Source organism: Neofelis nebulosa, chromosome 2 (genome assembly GCF_028018385.1).
Source record: "Neofelis nebulosa isolate mNeoNeb1 chromosome 2, mNeoNeb1.pri, whole genome shotgun sequence".
NCBI lineage: Eukaryota > Metazoa > Chordata > Mammalia > Carnivora > Felidae > Neofelis > Neofelis nebulosa.
In genome coordinates this window covers 149531619-149544054 of record NC_080783.1, presented here as the reverse complement: position 1 = coordinate 149544054, position 12436 = coordinate 149531619, and the positions used below count along the sequence as shown (strand labels likewise).

The following is a 12436-nucleotide window of genomic DNA, read 5'->3' as shown; positions in this document are numbered from 1 at the left end:
TTCTTTCTCCTATATCTTCCTTATTGTACCCTTCTATTTAGTCTGCTATAGTTATTTTTAGTTACTTATTATTTCATAGCCCAACAATTTATAGAAGGATGCTGGGGAGAAGACAGAGGGCCATGCCTTCCAAATCTCAAAACCCAAAGGGCTCTTTCAGCATTACCAGAGTTTCCTTCTCAAATGGCTTTTTGATATACCTAGCCTTTTTCTCTGAACCTTCTAGCAGAACTTCTATAGCCAGCCTAGCTGGCAACACTTTACTCTCCCTCCTCTCTATCCATTCTCATTGGTATATGCTTCAGAATGAATCCTTCACCTTAGGAAGTAGATTTGTGCATGTTTTGGGATCTGTCCCCACTGGCCATTTAGCTACTATGTGTGCTTCTTGACCCCGGGCAGCTTCTGTCCACCCCAGTTCCTGTAGCACTTGTTTCGTACAAGGGCTAAAGGTGAAATATTTCAGGGTATGCTCCTCATCTTTAGGAAGTGTGGTTATGCTGGCACTTAGATGCTTTTGTCAGCATATTTTGAGTTTGCAAATATTATCAGTCCCCTAGTTTTGCTGAAAATGGAGTTTTCAGGGTTATTATTTCATTAATTTGTTTATGATATCTAGAAATGGAAGTAAGAAGATAATATCTCATGGTTTCAAGTTTATACACTTCAAGTATATACCTATTTCACAGATGAAGAATCTGAGGCCCAGAAAGATTAAATAACCTGGTCAACATCACACAGCTGATAAATAGTAGAAATGGGTATGAATCCAGTCAGTGTAGCTTCAAAGTCTCTAATCTTTGCCTCATCACACTGCCTTACAGGCAATGTGTTCTCCACATCACCTCATATTTCCTTTGGCAAGCCTCAGGAATTAATCATTATTCCCACAGAATCTCACAGTGGGGAATATTCTGTAAGTGGCCACCAGAGTTGGTATCTGAGTACATTTCTAAATGCTAATCCAGTTTTTCACTTTCAAATCTTAGTGTGAATATGTTTAACAAATGCTTTGAGCAGATATTGATGGGAGAACAGAGGACTCTTAAGGATAAAAGGCACAGATGAGAGGGGGTGGGGAGAATAGGAGAAAGACTTCTGTCAGAGAACAGACTCTTCATTGTTAATTTAGGTCTGGCCCTTGATATCACCAAATTGCAATTTGGAGGTTAAATTTAGGTAATTGGTACCAGTGAATATAGCAAAACAAATAAACAAAAAACGTACTTGTCTATAATAAATTACTTGTTTCATGAGTGGCCCTAACCACATAATCAATCCAGTTTGAGTCATACAGGAAATCAGTTACTTTTTAAAGAATATTGATTACCAACCAGGCACTTTATTAAGTGCTTTGCATTTTTTTCATTAAGAATTTTTTTTAATTTTAATTTATTTTTTTTATTTGAGTACAGTTGGCACACAACGTTCCATTAGTCTCCAGTGTTCAGCATAACGATTCAACAAGTCTGCATGTTATGCTCTGCTCACCATATGTGTAGGTACCATCTGTCACCATGCAGTGCTGTTACAATACCATTATATTCCTTATGCTGTGCCTTTCATCCCCATGACTTCTTTTCCATAACGGGAAGCCTGTACCTGCCACTCCCCTTCATCCGTTTTACCCATCCCCCCCACCCCTCTTCCCTCTGGCAACTATCAATTTGTTCTCTATATTTATCAGTCTGATTCTGAGTTTAGTTTGTTTATTCATTTGTTTTTTGTTTTTAGATTCCACATGAGTGAAATCATATGGTATTTGTCTTTCTCAGTCTGACTTATTTCACTTGTGCTTTGCATTTTTTTAAGGAATAAAAATAACAGCAGCATTTATTAATTCTACATACCAAGCACTGGTCTCACAACTTTATTAAGCCACATAATTCTCACAATAGCCCTACGAGGTAGGTACTATTGTTAACTCTGACAGTTATAAAAACTAGGTCACAGAGAATTTAAATAACTTTCCCAAGGTCACCCAAGTAGGATATAGAGGCAGAATTTGAAAGCAGACAGTCCTCTGGACCCAAATTCTCAGCATGGCAACTTTAAGGAATGCATATGTCCTCTAACAGCAGAACTGATTCTCAAACAGAGAATAAATCATGGTGTCACCAAGACAACACTTTACTCTTTTTACTGTAAACACCAAGCCTAATGACTTCATCCAAAACATGATTTCAATAACCACACATGCTGACTCACAAACTTCTCTTCTGGACTTGCATATCCAATTGCCTACTGAATTTATGCAATAGAGATTAGATGTCCTGCAAGCACTTCTAACTCAACATATTTTCCCCCAAATCTGTTCCTCTTACTTTAGTGCCTCTCTCACTGAAGAGCCCCACTATCAAACCACTAGCCAGAGTAATATTTTTATAGTGTGAATTATATCATGCCACTCTCCTGAACAAAATCCTCCAATGGCTTCCCGTTGCAGTAAAAATACAATCCAAACCCTTTCCATGGTGTTATGAAACCTATGCCATCCGCTCCCTTCTTACTTTTCTTGATCTCCTCTCTTTTCATTTCATCCCACCTTACTTAGTACCAGCCACACCGGTCTTTTCTTATTCCTTAAAATCACTAACCTCATTTTGAATTCGTGGTATTTGCACTTATTATTCTTTCTGTTTAGAATGCTCCAAACCTTTAGTTCATTCAGATCTAGGCTCAGATGTGACCTTTTCAAAGAGGTTTTCCCTGACAATAATATCTAAAAGATAAAATAGTCATCCATCTGGCCCCAGTGATTCTCCAACATCTTACTTACTATGCTTTATTTTTCCTTCACAGCACTAAAAATTTAGGGAGACATAATTAATAAATATATTATATATATATATATATATATATATATATATATATATATATATATATATAAAATCATATATATCACATTTCATATGCATATACATTATATACCACACTATATATGTATACATGGTCCATGAGGGTAGTACTTCATCTTGTTTTACTGTTATATTCCAACATATAGAATAATGACTAAAACAAAGTGGGTCCAAAGTATTGTTTGAAAGAATGAATGAATCAATCAACCATCTAACGCAGAAACCTGGCAATCACCACTGATACTTCCTTTCCACCCATTCTCCATAGCTATTTAGTCATCAAGTCCAATACAAGCCTTAGTTAAGCTCTCTTTACTCTTAGATTATCATATTAGGCTCCTAATAGATTTCTCTGCCTCTTGTAAGACACCCTTATCCAATCTGTCATCCACACTGCTGCCAGAAAAACCTTTCTAAAATACAGAACAAAATGAACATTTAGTTCATGACACTGCTTCCTATAACACCTCAGTGGTTCTCACAGCTTTTAGTACAAAAGTCAAATTTCTTATTTCAACCCTCAGACTCTTAGTGATCTAATCCCTGCCTGCATTTCTAGTCTCACATCTCATGCCTTCCTAACAAGCTTTCTTTTTTTTAATTTCTGCTACATGTCAAAGGTGATCAAACCTAAAAGATCAAAACAGGAAAGTTTAGAATGTAGGAAAAAAGGATCACTCTCAGCAAGCTAGTATACTAGAAATAAAAGGGAATCATTACACAAGGAATGAAGTATCCATGGTCTTTCAGCCTTGTGGATATCCTGTTTAAAAAACCTTTTTACCATTCTCCATCTCCTCAATCTTTCATTAAAGGATTATGGCTTCATTTTTTCTAATGTTTGTTTAGTTTTGAGAGAGCAGGGGAGGGGCAGAAAGAGAGGGAAACACAGAATCTGAAACAGGCTCTAGGCTTTAAGCTGGAAGCTCAGAGCCCAATGCAGGGCTTGAACTCATGAACTGCGAGATCATGACCTGAGCCAAAGTCTGATGCTTAACCGACTGAGCCATCCAGGCACACCCCTTCTTTTGTTAATGTTTTAGGACTTCATTTTAAAATAAGTTTCTCACTGGTATTCATATGAAATGGTGAGTCTGTGACACAGTTGATGAGGCTGAGTAAATTGGCACATTTAAGAATATCCTCATAACTGTGAGTGGTATGGTGGTTTTATTGCAAACTGTCAAGTTATACAAGTGAATCATTGGGACCCCCCATCTTGATTTCACTTTTTCAAGTCCTCCCACCCTTTCCACTATGGCACCCAAAGCCTATAGGCTACTTGTGCAGTAAAAAATTTAACCTTGCCCAAAGAACAGGCATGTTTGTTCTTCGCTCCTGGGAGGTACTCTCTTAAGCTCTTGAATATCTTGCCTGATAAAAATATTTTTGTTTATCTGAGGGTTTTGGACCACATAAGATAGTCCCATAATGTGATTTATAGTAAGAGATTTGGTCATGTGGCTCAAGAGGGCCTGGAGACTGAGGTCAGCTACATGGTCAGTCCACCACGTCTACATGATGGTGCCCCAATAAAGACTCTGGACATAAGGGCTCAGGTGAGTTTCACTGGTTGGCAATATCCTGGGCATATTGTCACATGTCATTGCTGGGAAAGTTGACACTGACTCCACTGAGAGAAGACAAACTGGAAGCTCCATATGCAGAACTTTCCTAGACCCTAACTCAAGTGTCACTTCCCTGGGTTGATTTTAGTCTATATCCCTGGTGCAATAAACCATAACAGTGAGTATAACAGATTTCACTCGGTTCTATGAGTCTTCTAGAGCATTATTGAGACTGAAAGTCATCTTGAGGACCCTTAAACTTGCTGTCGGTGCAATGCCCCCTCACATATTTTTCCTTCGATGATATCTGCTCACTCCATGGCATTCTTCAATCTCAATTTTTTTTTAACCTTTCTTAAGTTTCTTGCCATATCAAGATGAATGTGTGTGTTTTTTTAAATCCCATTCTTTCAGATCCTTGCTAAGTATATCCCTGCATGCTAAATTTACTCTTTAAATTACCTCCTTTTTAAGCTTTCAGTATAATTTTGGTTTGTTGTTGTTTTGTTATATATTAATGACAAATACATCCTACTCAATTCTCTAATAAAATAAATAGAAAGAAAACACTAACACAAGAGAATTCCCAGAAAATGAAAGATGTTTCTACATTGAAAGAGCCTACTGAATGCCCAGCACATTAAGTTGAAAAAAGACCTGTACCAAGGCACATTATTGCAAAATTTCAAAACAGCAAAGATAAACAGATGATCTGAAATATTTAAGAAAGAAAATAAAACGGTCACCTATAAAGAATTAGTATAAAAGATTTCTTGAACTGCAAGGCAGAAGGCAATGTCTTTAAAACAGAGAAAACTATTTACAGCCCAAAATTCTGTACCCACCCAGATTACCCTCATGCTCATGTGTGAAATAAACACATTTTTGGAAATGTAATGTACACATTTTCAGGAGGCCACTGGATGATACACTACATTCAACTAAGGAAATGGATGATGAAAACGAAACACGAGTTCTAGGACACTGGATTTAACACAGATGCGAGGCATTAACTCTACAGGAAGCTTAGAGAATTACCAATCCACAGAAGAACAGGAGAATTTTAGCTCCTAGAAGGAATCATCCCCCACCCAAATCAAATGGTTGGAATATTTGGTATTTTTTTGGAAAATCTTTTTCAAAGAAGGTTTAAAATTCTTTTGGAGTATCTGAGAAGAATTAGTGATAGTGACAACTCCTGATTAAATGTTACATTATTGTGTCATGCCAATTTAACAAAAAATCTACTTTAGGAAAAAAGTACTTCTAAGTTTCTGATAACACACTATTGTTTTCATTTCATTTCGTTTTTTCTTTAACTCAGAAGTATCCAATTTTTGGATGTTAAAGAGGTTTTAACAAGATTTTTCTTTTTATTAAGAACTCACAATAAAATGTTATGGTTATAGAGAGACTAAAAATTGTGAAGTACACCCTGAAATAAAGGAGCATTATTTTGTATTCTATAAATGAAATCTTAAGGTTGAAAGATATTTCTTTCATTGGTTCCAAATTTTTTTAAAAAATCTATTCAAAAATATTGTTTTCCTTATATCTTTCTTTGCCTCAGTTTTTAATATCTTGATAATGCTACCTTTTGTAAAGTATTAAACTCATGACTCCAGCAGATGGCAATTATGAAGCAAGAAGATGTGTAGTGAAAAAAGAGTTTTTTGTTGTTGTCAGAGATAGCCTAGATTCAAGTACTACTGCATGAGCCTGAGCAAGCCCCTTCTTTGAGCCTTAGTTTCTTTATCTATAATCTCTATCCTGCAGGTTCATTATGAAGATTAGAATAATGTATATAAGTGCCGGCAAAATATATACGTAACTAATAATGGCAATTTTCTTTCTTTCTGATCTTCTCTGTGGTCCTGGAGGCTTACTTGTAAAGAATTTGTAGACTTCACAATCAAAATACTTGAGCTCAAATCTTAGTCCATTTATTATCCTGTAACTCTTGGAGTCGTTACTTATTCTTCTTAACCTTATTTCCAGCAATTCTATCACAGGCATAATTACAAAAAAACCCTGTGATGGGATAGCGGCGAATATATATTCTACAAGCATGGGATTGGTACATGATAAGTTCTCAGAAGGTTTAAGTAATAACAATGAACCAGAAGATATAGTTTCTCTCCTCTTCATGGTTAATTAAAGCAAAATAAAGTAACAGAAATGACTTGGTAAGAATAGCATTTCATGAAGTTATATGTGACATGTGACCTATTTTAACCATTTCCCCATAAAACAGAATTAGAAAATGCCTTCCAAGATACATTTTAATTCCTCTACATGCTACTTGGCCGAGAATACTTACCTACTTATCACTTTGGTCAATCAGATACAGCAGTGCCCCTTCCTTTGTGCAACCTCTTGCTACCTATACATATTTCCCTTTCTTGTCTCTTTCTTACTGATATTTAGTTGATTGAACAAATTGCCAAGTGGTTTGTTGAATTGGTCACTGAATTGAAATGTTGGTTTTGTAAGAATGAATAATTTGGCAGCCCTGCTAATGTAAGACAGAGTAAAATAATAATAATAATAATAATAATAATAATAATAATAATGGGGACATGGTGATGTCTGTAGTATGTCTGTAGATCCAGCATAGTTTCATAGTTTTTCTCTTTGACTTTGGCGTTTTAGTTTTTAACCTTTGACAAGACACTTGTTTTTACACTTTGAGGCCAGAGACACTATCTTACTTAAATTTCAATCGCTGGCAATTAAGATATTATGTGTCAAATACAAGATACTTTTTAAAATGTTGCTTAATAAATAGAGTATACACAGATTCCTGAAACTCTATCACCATACTACCAGAACAACTAGCTAGCAAGCAAAAAGAAAACATTGAATTATTTTCTAAACCTCTCCATTTAAATCATATCCCAAACCCACTGGTATGCAAATTTTATTTTGTTTCTTAATGATGTAAATCTAGATGGAACATTTAGTATATGCTTGTGTTGTTTCAAGAAGTGCAAAGGTAATTCAGTCACAGCTTACCACCCCCAAGAACTCCCACTTAAAATGAAGTCACAAGCAAAGCCTTTTCACTGTACACAACTTCCCTTTTATAGAGAGTTTGCTTAAAAATGTAAGCAATTTCACAGACGGAAGATCTGAGTAATTTCTTAAAGGTCATATTTCCCCCCAAAATTGGTTTCTTCACCCTTACATTCTCATTGTACTGGGTAGAATTTTTTATTGTTGCATGTTGAATTTAAGGTTACGACGATTTTACAGTCATATACTTTGCTGTTTGGAAGCAGAATTTTTATATAAGCAAATACGTAGCAAGGTAGCTTTCTTACCTTGTTCTTGTGCATGAACAGCACTGTCTGCCACACATAGCACAATAAAATGAAGAAGCAGTTTCCTAAAAACAAAGGGGGTGGATTTGAGAGGATATTTACAACCTATAAATCATATAAAATCCAAAATTAACTGTAGTGCATGATTAAGAAGTAAGCTATTATTTTAATTAACACAGTATTTTAATAGTCATATTGGTTAAGAGCAAGGGCTCCAAATTTAATTCCACCTTTGCCACTTACTGTATGACTCAGGAGTACTTTCTATTGCCTTGGTGTTTCTTCATCTGTTAGATCTATCTCATAAGGTTTTTGTAAATTAAAAATTTTCATGTAAAGCACACAAAACAGTACCTGGCACACAGGAAGCACTCCATAAATGTGAACAAGTATAAATAATATTATTAATTATTATTATCACATATTATGTCAAATTATCATACATGCAATTTTATACAAAGTAATATGTTTACACAAAGCCACATAACTTATAGTCACTTAACCACAGTGTTTCCAAATTGATGGAAACAGTAATTTATTTTTGAGAATGAGAGAAAGAGCAGAGGATGAGTAGAGGTGGGGCAGAGGGAGGGAAAGAGAGAGGGGGGAGGGAGGGAAAGAGAAAGGGGGGAGAGAGGGAAAGAGGAAGAGAGAAAGAGAAAGAGAGAGAGAAAGAGAGAGAGAGAGGATATCTCACTCAAGTAGGCTCCACACCCAGTGCAGAGCTGGAAGCAGGGATAGATCTCATGACCATGAGATCAAGACCAGAGCTGAAATCAAGAGCTGCATGCTCAATCCACTGAGCCACCCATGTGCCCCAACAGTGATATGTTTAAATAAATGTTTATATGTAAAATCCTTTTGGTTATCATATTGAAGCCATTTGAATGTCACTTGCACTAAATTCATGATACTCCATTCAGTTCTGAAAACAGCAATGGCCTGTAGATGTCAACATCAAACATTCTGATTTGCAGTAATTTTGAGCATTGTACTCAATCACCGCAGATCAAAATGTTCATTCATATTGATAGCTAAGAAAAAATATTTTGTGATTTTTTTTTTTTTAGTATAACCAAACTTTTGATAGATTTTGTTAAGGGTCTTCATAATTGGCTATATCCACCACCCAAGTGAAATTCACAGAGATAAATTCAAAAAGGAATGATAAGCTTGCTGAAAACAGTATTTTATTACCCGATTCTGTTTTCTATTCTAAACCAGGGACTCCTCAAATGACATTTATGCAAAATGTAGTTCTGTAAGGAGTGATTACAAAGCCATCTGAAAATCACTTTTTCTTAAAAGTTCCTGGTATACTAAGAGCAGTTGGTACATTTCCTATTTATTACCAATAATAAATGTTTTTATCTTTATCAACTCATATAAGGAGCATGTTAACATAACAAAGATAATCTTTTACAAAGTGGGCCAACAATATATAATTATACTATTCTCTTTGGTATAATGGAACTATCATTTGTATTAAAATGGTCTTAACCATATCTTAGTAAGTGAAAAATGTACAGTCTACGGTCATGCTCAGTACAGAGCACAGCTTTGATAAGACAGTTTTGATAGAATACTTAAAACTGTCGCCAACTCTATAAACTAATTAACTGAATAATTACAGAAATCTCAACTGATATGGGCAAATGGCTGAACCATAACATTTTAATGAAGCATATAACAGACTCTTATGTATGGTGTCATCCATGTAAAACAATGCTTAGTTTGCTAAAAGAACCCCCTGAGGAACTTGTGAAAAATGTAAATTCTGGGCTTGTCTCAGAGATTATGAATCATAAATTTGGAGTGAATCCTCAGTTTGGATACATTTTTAAGTAGGAGATTCTAATATAGATTGTGCGTATACCAAACTCTGAGAAAAAAAGAATTTAGAACATTTTCTATTTATAGTTACATTGTACTTAAAACACAAATATTATTTTGTTACAATCACATATATCTAATTTTATGACACAACATTAGGTTATCCAACCCTTGTGTTTTGTTTTATCCTTTTCTCCTGCTCTAGATCAGTGGTTTCAAACTTTGCTATGCATCAGAATCACCTGAAGGGCTTGTTAAAGATTGCTGGGCTCCACCCAGAGAGCTTCTGACTCACTAGGTCTGGGGTGGGGGGTGAGAATTTGCATTTATAAAGAGTTCCTAGGCAATGCTGGTGCTGTATGTCTGGGGTTTACACTCTGAGGACCACTGTTCTGGAACAGATGATGCTCAAGAGATGATGAAAAGCCTGTTTGGGATCTGTTTTTTATCTTCACCACACAGTGGAATCAGCTGGGGAGTTTTAAAAACTGCTAATACTCGGGTCCTGCCCTCCCTACCTCCTGTCCCACAGATTCTGATTTTAATTTGTGTGTGGTACAGAGATTTTTAAACACTCCCCACCTGGTTCTACTGTGCAAACAAGTTGAGGACCTCTGTGTGAGATAAAAATGCTATCTCTAGGTTCTCCAGGATAGATCCCAGTGTGATCTAGACTTTGAGTAGAAAGAAGCTCTTTCCCTTTCAAATTTATATTTCAACAAAATAACTGACAGGATATATATCAGTGAGACTAAAAAGTAAGGATTATAATCACCGAAGGAGAGTACATCAGCATTATGCTGTCTTAGCAGAAAATGGAACGTGAAAGGAAACACTTAGGGGCATCAGCTGTACTTCCCAAGGTAATCTGGCTCACTTAGAGTTTAGAAACAACCCAACGGGCACTTTTTCGTTCAGAGCAAGCTAACTAATGAAGAGTACAGCAACCGGCACTATTCATTTAGCAATTCAGCCAACTCATAGACTTCCCCAATGACCTCAGGGGAGAAAAATGAAAAATAAAGTTCTTTCTAGACATGCTAACAAGTCCATTCCTGGTGTAAGGCAGGAAAACCTGAACACATCAAACATCCCTTAGCCAGGTGATCTTAGGGGATTATGACAAATCAGTTGAGCCATACATTATGTAAGTGTACCTATGTATTAAAACTGATGACTAATAGAGAGGTAGAGGTTGATGACTGAAATAGAGATTTTCTTTCTCTTTTTCTAAGTATGCCCCAAACTAACAGCCAACTAAGGAAGAACATATGGATATCCATATCCATAGCAATATGGATTCCATTATGCCTAACCACCACCCCCCACACTCCCCTGAAGCTCCAGCCATATCGCATTATACTGTATTCCCTGGAGAGACCTTGTAAGTGTCTGAAATGCCCTCTCAGTCTTCACCTGTCAGAATCCTAAATATCATCAAAGCCTAATTTGAATAACATCTGCTCCGTGAAGTTTCCATCATCCCTAAAGAGGGCTGGATTCTGTACTCTTAATGCTATAATTGTAAATTTATTATATCCCATATATATTGTACCTTTTAGGATTAATTAGTAAGTAAATATCTGAACAAGCAACAAGTTTTCACCTTTTATCTATTTCTTACATGAAATTGACAATTAGTAAACATTTTTAAAAAGGAAAGGAGAAACAGTAACATCTCCCAATGAATGAGGAATTCAATTCTTCCCTATGGACCTAATTCTTTTAACACTTGAGAAAAGGAAAGTAAAATAAGGGTACTTTTAGTTGGTTGTCCAAAGAGAGAAAGAAGAGAAAAAAGAACTTAAAAATATCTGTTATGATAGGTTAAGTGGAAAGGCTTCCTCTTCTCCTTTTTTTCATTTTAACTGTTTTTCTCATCTTTGAAGTGGGAACACAGAGAAGACATCAAGCTTAATTGACACACTCAGTTAAAGAGCCAAACTCCATCACTGTATGAAATGGATGTCTAATAAATCCAAGCTTTCTGGAAAATGGTTGGGTTGGGCTTGTTTATTTCTTTGGTTTTGCCCTCCTCCCCCATGATATCACACTTACTATACATTCACTTAATTAAGAAAAAATACACATTTCCACATGAGCCGATAATAGAGTTCTCAGGGGCATCAGCTGTACTTTGTGCTTGTCCCATTGTACTATGCATGCATTTAGTGCTAAGTCTTGCTGGAGTCCTTGAATAAGTTAAAAATTAAACCCGTATTAAGCTGGAGAGAAAACCACATGGTTAATAAGAAAATAAAACTACACTGGAGTCAAAATACTAAACCTGCTTCTATTTGTAACTTACGCTGTGACCTTGGGTGGGTCATTTCAATTTCCCGAGTCTTGGCAACTTCTCTATTATGTGATGGTATGACATAAATTTCATATTTTACATTCCAAATATAAAACCTCAAAATCTCTGTGTGTGGTGGGCTCCTGTTAGTATACTAGCATTAGATGACAAAGATCAAATTATTTAGCAAGATATTCCATAAATCACCATATATAATAGACATGATATTTAACAAGTCTGGAAACGTCTTCCTACAGTTCCATGCAATACTCTCTTAATTATGTAACCTAAAATAGTCTACTAAGTTTGCTCATTTGTTCACATATTTACTTCAACAAAAACTCTAGTTGTTATATTAAATATGAATACTTTTCAAATATTTGAAGCATGTCTGTTTTTGTTCACTTTTCTGTATGTCTGGACTATAAGTCACTAATATAAACTAACCAGAACATATACTCAGGCATTACACAAAAACAGACGGGATCTAAAAGAAGTCAACAATATGGTAATAGTCAATAAAAGTTCAGAAAATATAACCCATGATCTTAATATCTG

At 35.7% G+C, this 12436-nt stretch overlaps 1 protein-coding gene across 5 annotated transcripts in view; it reads right to left on the bottom strand.

Annotated features, from left to right (window-relative positions):
• Nucleotides 1–12436, bottom strand: part of COL24A1 (collagen type XXIV alpha 1 chain) — a 403184-nt gene that overhangs the window by 385069 nt on the left and 5679 nt on the right. For 4 of the 5 annotated variants that reach the window (XM_058716744.1, XM_058716741.1, XM_058716742.1 and 1 more), the window contains exon 3: nucleotides 7750–7814. In XM_058716744.1, coding sequence (XP_058572727.1) covers nucleotides 7750–7814 — 65 coding nt within the window. Of the gene's footprint in view, nucleotides 1–7749; nucleotides 7815–12436 lie in introns of those variants that run through there. The other variant, XM_058716745.1, reaches the window with a different exon arrangement.